The sequence below is a fragment of the Triplophysa rosa genome, linkage group LG1 (assembly GCF_024868665.1).
Source record: "Triplophysa rosa linkage group LG1, Trosa_1v2, whole genome shotgun sequence".
NCBI classification, from domain to species: Eukaryota; Metazoa; Chordata; class Actinopteri; order Cypriniformes; family Nemacheilidae; genus Triplophysa; species Triplophysa rosa.
The window spans coordinates 974,391-988,393 of record NC_079890.1 but is presented as its reverse complement, the minus strand read 5'-3'; the positions used below and the strand labels follow the sequence as shown (position 1 = coordinate 988,393).

At 38.3% G+C, this 14,003-nt stretch overlaps 1 protein-coding gene across 2 annotated transcripts in view; it reads left to right on the top strand.

The window, feature by feature from the left end:
* Positions 1–11,440: 11,440 nt before the first annotated feature.
* LOC130561722 (fucolectin-like) overlaps positions 11,441–14,003 on the top strand; it is a 66,970-nt gene continuing 64,407 nt past the window's right edge. The window contains exons 1-5 of one of the 2 annotated variants that reach the window (XM_057346229.1): positions 11,441–11,532; positions 11,603–11,640; positions 11,812–11,841; positions 12,699–12,966; positions 13,055–13,191. In XM_057346229.1, the coding sequence (XP_057202212.1) occupies positions 11,607–11,640; positions 11,812–11,841; positions 12,699–12,966; positions 13,055–13,191 (469 nt within the window). In that variant the 5' untranslated portion in view covers positions 11,441–11,532; positions 11,603–11,606. Of the gene's footprint in view, positions 11,533–11,599; positions 11,641–11,811; positions 11,842–12,698; positions 12,967–13,054; positions 13,192–14,003 lie in introns of both variants that reach the window. The other variant, XM_057346237.1, reaches the window with a different exon arrangement.

Below are 14,003 nucleotides of genomic sequence, written 5' to 3'. Positions count from 1 at the left end.
AATATACACATCTGCCAAGTCTTCAGCTAAGGTTGATGCACTTTTAAATGAACAAATGGAAAGGATATCTACAGTATATGGCTCCAGGATAACCATCATGCATTAAATGTAAAGAAAACTGTTCATGTGTTGTTCTAACAGAAAGCAAAAAGAAAAATTAAGGTTCTCAATGAAGAAATAGAGGAGGTAAATTAATTCAGTTTTTAAGGTGTCGTTTTAGATTCACAACTTAAATTTGACAAACATGAAAATTATTTCAAAAATAATTCAAATGAATTTTAATTGTTTTCAACTCATTCGATTTTTTCAATGAGTTTATCATCGTGCTCTCAGTCTTTCATATTGCTGTCGACTGTCACACACTTGTTGGAATTCAACGAACACTGCAATATATGACTGCAATACATTGAGGATTTAAATGATTTATGATGTTATAAATATAAAAAACAGGCATTCATTACAGAAGACTTCAAGATTAAAACAAAAATAATGATTGTTGATTATTGCCTTTTATATAGTAATTGTGTGTGTTTGATTTTATTTATGCTTTACGCATTGGTAAAGCGGTTATGTAAACTTGACATAAATAGAAGCCTATAAAGAAAGCAGGCTAAGAACATTCCCCATCACTGAACGATGACTAACTTATACTTTTGCAAACTTGTAATTTCGCAAAAAACTTTCGTCTTAATGAATAAATCTGATTACACCGCACAGTGCACAATGAACTTTACATCATATCTGCATTCAAATGATGAGAAACTGGTAGAACACAAGAGCTGCTGTGTGTTTAAAGTATTATCTGTATATAGAGCCTGTCATCATGTGTGATCATGGGCACAAACAGATAAAGTGTGTGCAGTGTTTCCCCTACCATTACGTTAATTTAATTTTTTATGTAGCGTACTAGCGTTAGATCACAAGAGAAGTCATACCTTTCCTATATAACATGTCTATACCTTATTCTCGTACTAAACAAACTAAATAGCATTATGGTATTTATCTTATTTACATGGCGGCATGTCATTTCTGTTTCTACGTGGTCGCGCCTTTACAATTTTCCTCTGCTCTCTGTATCGAGTTCCGACCCGAAGCGCGCGAGCGCGCACACACACAGACGCGTGCGCGCACATACACAGGTAAACACACTTTCACCAGCAGACAGAGAGCGCGTGTGGGAAAATATGTCACGTCAACCACCTGAAAAGCAGATAAAAATTTGCGTTTTTAAACTCTCCCAGGGTGGTGAAAATACGCATGCCCTGCCCCTGAGCAACAGTCCAGTTACCACCGGATGACAGGTTTTCACCCAGCTTATCTTTCCTTCCATCCGGACCGCGAGACAGAATGAACCATTAAAAAAATCAGACTATTTCTGTGGTTTAAATTGAGCAGCGCGTCTACATAACTGAGCTGTACACATCACGCGCACTCAGGGACATTTATGTAGATTATATTTTGCCGCTATATGACTGCGCCTACTTTGCTCTGGTCAGCGCAGCACAAACCGAAGGGCAGAGCGGAGAATGCACGTGCTCGAGCGCACACACATACTGTAACAGACAACCACACTAAAGCAATACACATGGATATATACGATTGTACTTTCATCTATCTTAACTAGTTTATTATTTTCAGCCATTAAAGGGCACATTTATTAATTTCATTTGGTCAGTATAGCGTGTTAATGTGATCTTATAATTTCTGTATTGCACATGTCACTGACGTTCACCAGTTTTTACTATTTTTACCATTAAAAATAACCAAAAAAGAACCATCAGGTAACGTTACTTTCTGGTTGCAAAAAAAAACCCAAACAATAACCATCAGGGAACGTTATTTTCTGATTATTTAAAAAATAAAACCTGAAACGTTCTGGGAACGTTATTTCCTGGTTGCAAAAAATAAAACCTGAAAAGAACGTTCTTAGAATGTTATTTTTTGGTTCCCAAAACATAACCAAAAGGGAACCAAAAACTAACGTTAGGGGAACGTTCTGTGAATGGTTCCAGTGTTTGTTTTCAGTAGTAAAATCCTGCTTTGCTCATCTCAGAGTCTTCGCTTATACACAAATTTTTCTGCCCAGAATTTGTCAATGAGTGACCTGAAATGATCTCAGGACAGTCAAATCATTTCTCGAATCTTGAGGTCAGACATGGAAAGTGGTGTCCTGTTCTGGTTTTGTTTGTATTGCAATGTCTTCAAACGACCTCATAGCTGTTTTGCATAGTTCATCATGTCCTCTCTCAGCTCATCTGTTATTCAAAACTGAAGATCTCGACATAATGTAAATCAATATTAAATTATATTCCACTAGAGATTACAGAATAAACGCTGGAAAATCATGATGTTCCTCAAGACGAGTAATGTAATCTAAATACTTTGAAATACTTTTCCAACTGTAAACTGTAATGTAATTGTAATGTAAGCTGTACATAGAAAAAGATGTGTTGAAAACTCTCTCTTACCTTACCCAGATTCACAACCGTAAATTTACAATAATGATTTATAAATTGAGCTGTCTGGAGAACCTGAAAAGATAAATAGAGAAAATAACCTGCAATGTTATGTTTCAAACTGAGAAGAAGATAGACAGAAATGACAAATCACAGCTTTAACAGAATAAAGACGTAATTAAACCCATCAATCTATGTTATTTGTCTTACCATGAGAGAATTGTCGAGTTGAAGTCTGGCTTCATCAGATCTCGTATCAGACACATTTCTGAGTGATTTATAGATACTAAGTGCAGTAATTCAACAAACATGTTATTGTACATAACTAACCATGAAATGACTCTTGAGAACAGCTCAGGCTGGTGCTTGATTCTGATCGGTTGTGTCGTGTTCTGAGTCTATGTAAAACTCTCAAAAACATACATCTGAACTCATTACACAAGTATCACTGCACCACTGTATGTTGTTGTGTCTGTGTTGCCTGGCAACCGCTTTGGTGTGTCGTCTTCTGAGGAACTGCATTGTATATCATTAATAATCACATTCATAATTAATCACATTTTATTTGCTGTGTTTCAGTTGTTTAAACCTGGTGACTACATATGAGCGTTTTATAAAAGCACCGTGAAGCCTTGGTTCTGCTGCGCGCCGTGCCCAACAACACCCCTAAGTGCACTGTATAGCATGCGTATAGCAGGTTGTTTACAACAGTTTTCCGTTAAATATAGAAATATACAGCAAGCGAGTTTCAAACAGTAACATAACTAGTACTAATATTAACAAGTGGGACTTTAGTGTTCACAACAATATAGCTATGTATGCATATACGCCTATAAGCAACGGGTTACAGGCGCATGTGTGATTAATAAACACACACTTACATCTTAACCTTATGAATGATAATCTTAAATCTATAATTTACCTTATTAGTAAATTCATTTTTATTTAACCTTGTTGTGCAAGCACTGTCGAGGTCGAGCTTGTGCAGAGGCAGCAGCTTTTGCCAGAGGGGAACTGGAATCCCCTGGTTGGGCCTGGGTTCTCCTGAGGTTTTTTTTCTCGATTAGAGTTTTGGGTCCTCGTCACCATTTGCATACTGTTTTGCACTATTTGTCTGGCCGGGGGGGCTGCTTTAGAATTAGAATTTTAAAGTTTTACTTAATTAATATTGCATATAGGAATTTATAATCGGTTTAATATTTGACCTGTGCTTCTCTCTCCTTTATCTTAAATGTGTGCTTTCACTGTGCGTGCATGCGTGTCTATGTGTGTGCGTGCTTGTCTGTGTGCGTGCGCGTCCGTGTGTGTGTGTGTCTATGTCTATGTGTGTTAGTACGTGTGCATATTGTGTGTGTGGAGTGTTTTGTATGTGGGTGTGTCTGTCTTCTGTGTTTTCAACTTTTTCTTGTTTTTACAGGTACAACTTTAATTGTTTTGCTTGTTTTGTTTTACAATGAAAATTGTAAAAAGCGCTATATAAATAAAGTTGAGTAGACGCCTTTCCTGTAAACATTGTGACGCGTTTTTGTGTGTGGAGCTTAGCTGGAGGCAGAAAGATCCCTCTGACCAAATTACTAATGCTAGGGAGCACGTTTTGTTTGCTTGCTTTTTGAGAATGACTCGAAAAAAATTATTAAACATTAACATGTAACTTCACTCACTGTCTAGGACCGCAATTGTTTTTTAAAAAAAAAGTTTACTTTAGCGTGAGGAATCTGGCCGATCTGTACGCGCTCACTCAATGGATCCAGAGACGAACTGACATGATTACTTCCAGCTAAGTGGCCTGACATCTGCACCTACCAGACAGAGAAACCAAGTGTTTATAGTAAAGATTGAACAGCGTATACATCTATAGATGCCTGCGTGTGCTAACAGTGGCAAACGTTAGCAAATGCATTTACTTTAACAAAAACCTGAGACATAACATGAGCCTTCTCACTGTTCCCTCTCCCTTAATGCACTTCCCAGATAGCACTGGTACATCTGTAAGATGTCTGCTAAAGATCTGCTGTGTAAAAACATCTTCTAAACATCTTAGAAAGAGCCGTTGTACATCCGTTCTAAATCCTACACATCTTACAGACATCTTCTAGAGGTCTGTATGACATCTGACAGCAGACGTCTCAGAGATGTAGGGCACATGAGCAAACAGCATCTGCCAGATGCCTTCCAGATGAAAATGCAGACATCAAATAGATGTCTGCCAGATGTACGTGTGCTATCAGGGTTGTGACGACTAAAACTAGATGACAGTTTCTTTTATGTTTAGTTTCTGGCTGATAGTTAACTGCTAGTTGTATAACTAACAAAGTTAGCGAGCATACCCTATGCATTCAAAAGTTAACGCTATGTGAAAAATAACATTGTTCCCCCGTTTATGATTTAGGCATACGCGAGATATTTTTAGACACACCAACAAAAGACAGTAGTTTTTTAATCTTAGGTTACTGTTATGAAGTGAAACACGAGCATGTTTAATGATCGTTTCTATTCAGTCGGCTCGTTTTATTGTGTTTAACTACAGCTGTCGTCAGCGTTTTTGTTTGACAATGGCAGGGAAATGTGTTAAAATATCAAATTGGAGACTGTATTCTGTCGATTGTTGCACTAAACAACACAACAAGATGATATTTTAAATTCCTCATGTAGCCGAATCTGTGCTGGTTTGTAATGGCCGCCTCCAGTTTTCCCTTTGTTTTGCCTCCAGCTAGTGCAGTGGTTCCCAAACTGGGGTACGCCAAGTGAGGGAGGGGGTACGTGAACAAAATCCTGAAATCTACTGTTTACTTAATTATAATGCACCTTGTAATCAACCAGGCATGTTTTTCTCACAAGCTAAATATAAAGACGTGCTCCCTCTAGTGTACACAAAGCAAAATAGTAGTCACGTAGTGCCATAAAAGGTCAAATTCATCCTCATCACACAATGTGGATAGGATGAGGTCCACAAGATCCCCGCATACAAACAGACTCCTCCCTCAGGCTGGTCCCTGCAACGAGATCAAACCACACTCCTTCAGTAAATCGCAGAGTAAAAGTTGGTATGAGAATGGTGGTTGGCATATACTTAACTCCCAGAGTTAAATAAACAAAATGAAACTAATGTACAGCAAACACGATCATAAACAAAAACAACCATAGGCAAAGCAGCAGAGCTTAAACGGAGCAGCCCGGCATGAGTATAAACGATCCCTCGATACACTTCTCCAAGGGAGTATCTGGAAACATAAAAAGACTATAATAACCCCCATGGGCATGGGCATGATACAGATTATTGAATATTCATTCATTAAACATACAACAAATATACATTAGCACACCCCTTTCGCTATACCATCCAACGGTTACATCCTTATAAAATCGTGTCTGCATCCATACCTAAGCAGTACTCTCACTCTGAAATGATAGACAACCTCAGGGTTCTGTTCTTTGCTACTTTCTTGCTCAGCGCGGCCCCCTCAGCCCCGTTTAACGCACATCCACAGCGCATATGTTCCCAGACTTAAAATAAGAAAACATGGTTCCTTTAATAACACCAACAATATACTGCAGTCCACACACACACACACACACGCATTTTTCGTTAAATTATTATAACATCTTCTCTGTCATCTCTGAAAACATCTTGGCTAAAATTGCTTGTTTATTTATGAAAAATAGCAAAATTTGTGTATCCAAAACATATAAACGAAAACTCTGCGATGAGCACAACAGGGGCCCGTTTCAATAAGGAGGTTCAACCAAAACCGAGATGCAAAACTGAGTTTTTGTTTCAGAACAGGGGGGTATTCCAGAAAGCTGGTTATGTGACATACCCGGGTAAGTTTAAGGGTTAGTTAGCTGATAACCTCAACTTTCTTTTCCAAAAACAGACGTAACTTTCAGGGTATGTAAGTAACCATAGCATCTTACTCTCTGAAGATAACCCGGAGGAGTTAGGAGCAGGTTATGTTCCAGGATTAGTTCATTTGAAGAAAATGTTACTACACAGTAAATTTTGCAGTGTTAAATATAACTCTATGAGAGTTACAGTATATTTAACACTGGGCCTGAGTGTATTTGGTCCCACTCAGAAATGGTGATAAATTGACTCTCATCATGGTGTTACATTTCCAGAGTTAAATGAACTCTATTTTGAGTAAAACAAATAACACTGTGCAACACTAAATAGTGTTTCTACAGTTTAACACTTAGGGGTAAGTTACTCTGTTTGGTGTTACCACAGTTTAACACTAATGTTGAATTAACTCTCATTAGTGTTAATACTTCATACATGTAGAGTTTATTTACAGTTTTAATAGAGTGAAATTATCTTACCAGAGTCAAATTTTACCACTCATTTTGTGTTGTAAGTGTCTATCTGTGGTGTAAATACTTTTCTCAGCTACAGTGTAAAGTCAACTCTTACATAGTAATTTTTATAGCTACAATGATTATTACTTTTCCAACAAATCTAAGGAAAGTACATTTTTCACTTAAACTAAACAATAACTGTTCTACCACGTGAAATGAACGTGTTTTCAAAACAAAGAATACAAACAACTTTTTCACATTTAAAACATTTATTAACCGTCAGGCTCAGGATACAATCACAAAACTCTGAATGAAATGGCAATACGGCACTATATGCAATGCAGAATCTGTTTTACCATATTTCCTCTGAAGATCAAATGAGTTGAAATAACACAGCTCATTAACATTCACAACTTTTAAAACTCTGTCTGGATGCAGTTTGACTGTAAATGCATGGTAATGGTCATCAAAAAATACAGTTTGTTCCACATAACAGCACATTTTCATCTTTCACAACAATAGACTTGACCTTGCAAAACACTGGCATTTCACATGCTACATCTGTACAGATAATACAGTCAGGTCGATAGTCTGTACCATGGTGTTTGATCCACCGAATACACAGATTCTGACATCACCACTCCTAGTTTGGAAGCAATCTCTTGGCCACCTTTAAATTCACTCAGTTCCACCATCTTTCCTGGGCCAAGCGACAATCTGTACTGGCTAAAAGACTCCCAGTACATTGCCATACAACTCTGGTGCTTTATTGCCAATGTTTTGGTGATGTTTTAAAACGTTTCAATTGTGTTTTAAAGTATTTATGTTTAGCCTCATAGCGCATACACCACATGTGGAGAATTGGTCCAATTTTTCTTATACACCGTGGGTAATGTATCATGGGATGCTTGGGCAAGAGATTTTTCTCAGGAAATAATTTTTTGAATAGCTGGTGATTATTAAATGTTTAAGAAAAGTTGTCATGCCATCTGTTTGGACTGGTGAAAATGCTACATTAACAATGTGCAGAAGTAAAAGCAAAAGATGCCAGTGTTTATCATCTCTCTGCACTAAATCTCCAAATAATAGGGGCATGTTGCGCAACAAGCACCAACTTTGGGTGGCATTTAAACCCAAATCATTATTTCCATCAAACAGTTTGACTGCTGGAGGACGGTTCCTCCGAGACTCAGGAGGAAAGCTATACGAGGAACGAGAGGGGTGGGGCCAAAGACGAGACACGAGAAAGCACATGGCATGCCAATATCTAAACAATGCCATGTCTTTCTCACACTTAACCTAAGGCTTTGTCATGACTCTGCCACAAGACCTAGAAAAACATGACAATACAAGGCAGAGTCATGACACCAACGTATTAGCCGTTTCGAAATCATCATAAAATAGCTGAATTTGTAAGGCATCTTTTTCTGAATTAAATAAGGGATTACTTTTATAATATGCTGCATGACTTAAGTCGACATAAACACCTTCCTTTGGAACATGCTTGGGTTTAAACAAATCAGTAAGGTGTGGATTTCGTAAAATTGCCTTAAGGCATGTAAGCAAATTGATCAGTCACAACAACTTGATCAAATGTTCCTGAGGTTTTATTTCTCCTGCTGTCAAATCTTGTGCCAAGAACTATTTGACTTGGTTCAACGGTTTCCCATTTTTCTGTAAAGATTCTCTTTCGTTTGGCTTCAGAATTTAACTAAGTAAATGGATTTTCCAAATTTTCAAATGAATTTTCTATTTTCCTTTTAGTTGCAGAATCTTGAGGGGACAGACTGAGCAAAGCTGCATCCTGGGCCTGACTATGAATCTCAAAAACGATTTCTTCCACAGATAAAACAAAACCTGCATTTAAAACAGACTGACTTACTCCAGCAACTTTTAGTTCTGCAACAGCAAGCGCACACATATCCAAAGTGCTCTTTTGTGACTTTAACAACACAGACGCTGAGGCTACCTCTCCAGCACTGCCAGTCTGATCAGATGTTTCTGCATTACTTTGTTCATCTGTATTGGCAGTCGGTCACGGTTGTCAGTTGTTTCAAAACTCTGATCACTTTGCTCAGCGTGTTTTACGTGCAGATGTTTCCTAAAGCCTGAAAAAGTCCCAAACAGAGAACCAAAACCTGCCTCTGCACACTTTAGAGTCTTTCCTGGAACAAAACCATGAACTCATCTAAAGTGCCCAAGAAGCATCTTTGAACCATTTAACTCCTCCTCACTAACAAAACACTTCATCTTGGCAGATAAACTTAAGGCACCTAACTAAGCAGCCTTGCTCTCAGCTCAGCAACACGAGGACTCTCTTTCACTTTGCCAACATCTATGTTGTACACAGTGGTCTGGATGAAAGTGTACATGTTGTGTAGCATAGTGTTGTAAGAGGTGCCAAAAACTGAGTGTGCCTTAAAGAGTTCGTCAAAGGCACCAAGAGAAGAGCTTGACTTGCATGGAATGGCATGCTGATCAAGAATGATGAAGTACTGGTGAACTGAATTCTTCTGAGGTCCCACAGCCAGGAGAGATAGGGCCGAGCACTAGTGATGACTCGAAGATGCTCCTCAATGTTTGTTCCACTCTGAGAAGACCAAGCAAATTATAGAGAATCACTGAACCCTAACCTTCTTGAAGACAACAAGATGTCTCTCAGCATGGGAGGCAGAGACCTTTCCTGGTCTCTTTTGGCCTGGAGCAGAAGGAGGGATCAGATGCAGTAGCAGCACTATAGAAGCGAGATCACTGTCCCAAACTGTTCAGACACATGACACAGCAATGTTAGCAAACCTTGATCAATAATCAAAACTAAACACACACACGCACGCACGCACGCACGCACGCACGCACGCACGCACACACACACACACACACACACACACACACACACATACAGTGAAATTCTGGCACATAATTTTTATAAAATAAAACATACCTGTATCTCCTCCAAATCAGCCATTGTTTCATCGAGATCAGGTTGTAATTTCTCCTCCATATTTTACTCTGGTGTAGGCTGATCACATGACCCTTTCTCAGTATTTATTTTTTAACACCTGAGGGGCACTAAAAAACAAAGTACACATCAGAACACATATGTGGGTAGTGGTTTGCATACAACTGGGAGGCCTCCTTGATTATGTTTCTTTGCATCTACCCAGGCAGTGCTTAGGTAAATGTTCTCAGTCATGGTTAACTGGTTGCCGGTGATGCTTGGGCAGTTTTCATCACCTGCTGGAGTGTTTACTGTCCGATGCGGAGCTCTTGCCATACCACACTTGAGTGTGGTTTGTGAGTCGGGTCTAAATGTTAAATGCTTAAGTCAATGAACAGCATTCTGACACAAGTTTTGACTGTTTGGTTAAGGCAGAGCCTTTATTGTCCTGTTGCGGCGATAGATAAACTGACAAATCACTAGCTCACCTTAACGTTACACATCAGGCACGGCCTGTGATGGCAGCGAATGCAGACCAATGCATCCATCTTTTCCCCCACAAAAATCTTGACAAATTGAGCTTAGTAGCCAGCACATTGTGACAAACCACAGAAACACAGTGAATGCTTTATTCATCTAACGTTACCTAAATAGCAAGCACTAGCGCACTAGCCACTTAGCTACAAACATACCTATTTTGCTGACACCTCGTAACATTATGTGCTGCAGGATACGTAACTGAAGGTGGCTAGCTAGATCACTCATGTGCTCACACATGATTCTAATGGTACCATTTACCATTACAATTACTACTGCTTCATGACTAAATATTAAAAACAAAATGCTATCTTCAGCCATGCTTTCATCAATGTATTTTTGTACACTTTTTGAAGTATCACATTAGAAAAGGTTGATACTAACTGCAAAATATTGAAATTTAGCAAAAAGGTTTTACACTTGCTTAATGCTTGGTCTATAAACACCATGCACTGTGCTGTGTTTGACCTTTTTTGTGTTTTTCAGTTTTTCTTATTTGCTCCTGTGAAGCTGCTTTGGAACAATGCACATTGTGAAAAGTGCTATATAAATAAAATCGAATTGAATTGATTATAGTGCTAATGATATATAACGATTACACGCCACCTACTTATCGTTGTTTTATTTTTCTTCTTCTCTCATGCACAGACACAGAATGCATGCTTAATTTGAATTGATCTTCTTAACAAAACAGCCCTAAACAAAACCGGCTCAAGTTGTTGATAGACGGGAGTTTTAACGCTCTGTGAGCACGCTTGAGTTGTGAACTAAGATGACACCGTGCATGTTTTAAGCATCTGTTGTGTAATCGTTCTCTGCTTTCATTTAGATGTTCCAGATACGAATGACTTCCCATTCACTCTTGATTTCTGCTTGTAAATTGTTGTTGTTTGCTCTCTGGGTTTAAATTGTCCGTATGAAAGGGTCTTTATTCTGAACTCATAACACAAAACATGACAAGCTTGGCGTGATGATTCACTGGCTTGTGTTTGTGATTGAAATGAATGGTGTCTTGTTTGAAGTTGTTTTCTTTATGTTAATCTGGTGGTTTCCATGTGAGAGCACAAGATTTCCATGTGCACATGATGGTTCGTGCCATTTTCGTGAAACCAGATTTGATTTGTAAATAAGACTTGAAATGACAAAGTTGAGTTGAGAAAAGCGTTTTAGAGGTCCAGTGGTGTCACGTACATTGATCAACCTGACAGTGAAAGTGTGGTGAGGGTGGAGAGCGAAACACAAATCTAGAAAGGGGTGTACTGATGTATTGCTAGAAGAGTGAAATCTTCATCTGTAACCCCAGAGGTAAGTTCTGCTCATCACCCAGAAGAAACTCAATTCTCTTCTCCTTTCTCATATTCCTTTCGTTCAGCAGAGACATGGACAAACTCATTCATCTGATCTTACTCTCTGGTGAATACACCTCACATCATCATCTCATCATCATACATGCTGTCAGTCATTCTTCATTCACATCTTTAACATGACTTTTTAAAAGTTAAGAAATAAAGAAACAGCTTTGTATCAATATTAATGTAATGGAGTTTCAGATGTAAGTGTACAATTCTTGTTTCTGTTCAACAGGTCTTGTTTGCATTCCGGGTAGTTTAGCAGGTAATCAAATCTTTTGATTCTTCACACGTAGAATGATGTAAATGATCGTTTTTATTGCTCATTCATTGTTGTAAGTTTGTGGTTAGATGACAGTTTAATTCTCATGAGAATGTTTCTCTAATGCTTCATTCTGGTATGTTTGTGTTGGTCATCAAATGTTTCGTCTCATCTAGACGTTCAGTCAGAGCTTCCACTGGAAATATCATGAATGTGTTCAGATTTTTTCAGATACTTACACCAGCATGCATTATTAGTGAATTCATTTTACAAATTATCGATTTTTTTGAACAGTTTATTTGAATGAATATTCATGAAAGTTATAATCTAAGTCATGAATCAAAACCAATTCTTTGTGTTGCAAACTTTCAAGTGAGATGTTCTTGTTATCAAATAGTTGACATTAAACTTAGACGAGTTATAAAGTATCAGAGAGAAATTTCAATGTGAAGTGAAACGTCTTTCAGCTGTGAGTCTGTTTTTGGGGGCAGTCAATTTGTGGGGGCAGTCGTGGCCTAATGGTTAGAGAGTGGGACTCGTGACCAGAAGGTTGCCGGTTCGATTCCCAGGGCCAAACAGTTCGATTCCTCTTGAGCAAGGCACCTGACCCCTACTTGCTCCCCGGGCGCTGCAGTGATAGCTGCCCAGGGTGTACGTGTGGTCACCACTTGGTGTGCGTGTGTTCACTACTCTCTGTATGGGTTAAAAGCAGATTTATGGGTATGGTTCACCATATCTGACTAATAGGTCACTTTCACTTTCATAAATTCCTCATATTCATCTTTTAATTGTGTCATGACACTATATTTACTGTATCTACAAACGGACTGATTAACTGTCTTTGAATATATATATTCTAGAGAATTTAGCATTTAAAGGAACAGCGACACAATCATCCACATGGAGTGGCTGGCCAGCTCAACTTGCCATAGATGGTGTCAGAAAGGTTCCATCCTGCTTTGCCACAACATCTGAGAGTACCCCATGGTGGAGGTTGGATCTTCTGGATTATTATGACATCAGTACAGTGACCATCACTGCTAGATCAGACTGCTGTTCTTTTCAAACCAATGGAGCAGAGATTCGTATTGGAAACTCTCTGGAAAACAATGGAAACAACAATCCCGTGTGAAGTTATTTATGAAATCACTTGAACACTTTTCATTGATTGATTGAAACCCCTCTATAGAGACTCATTGATTTTCTCTCTCTTTAGATGTGCTGTGATTTCTAATATTCTACTTGGTCAACCCATCAGTTTCTCATGTCACGGGATGAAGGGACGTTATGTGAATGTGGTCAGATTTGGATTTTCATCTTTTCTCTTTCTGTGTGAGGTGGAGGTCTATGAAGGTAACTTCTTAAAATTGACTGTTTGGTAGAGCTGGTGCATTTAACATTTTACTTGTAAATATTTATTATAACTAATGATTTCAGTCTTTTTGTTGGGTAATTTTCATTACATTTGATTGATATTGTGTTTATTTGATCCATAATGTTTAGCTCAGTGTGATATATTTGTTAAAGGCACTGTGTTGTGAATGTGTGTTGATATGAGTTGATGTGAATGTATGACTGAGACTGAAGTCAGTTAATGAGTGATTCATTTAAGAAGCTCCTGAAGAAAATCATCTGTTTGTATTCTCATCATCTCAATGACAGCTGCTCCACTACACAAATACTGTATATTTCAGCCCAGTCTCATGAATTGCATATAAATAACATGCGCATTGCATTATCGTGAAATACGTACGCCAAAGTTAGATTTTGCGTGCATGATACGCCTATTTTTGCGAGCATATGATACGCCAATTTAGTCCGCGTGCATATTAACCGGCAATTTGTCTTATTAACAGTGGAGGCTGGTGCTAAAAATATTTGGGGGGGCGCAAACAACAACTGTCAGTAATGCAGGACTATAAATAGCCATTAATCAGGTGACGTATCATTATTACAGTCAATGTTAATACATGCAAATAAATGTACTATGAATCAGTGAATTTGAATTGAATGTGGGTTTATTATCAGTAATGAAGTAATCAAGGTAATCATTCAAAAAAAACACAACACACTATAGTTACCTAATCATTGGCCATTAACACTATTTGAAAATAAATGTTGCTCTCCTTTCTTTCTGACTTGCAAATTTCTCAATGACCTTCTGG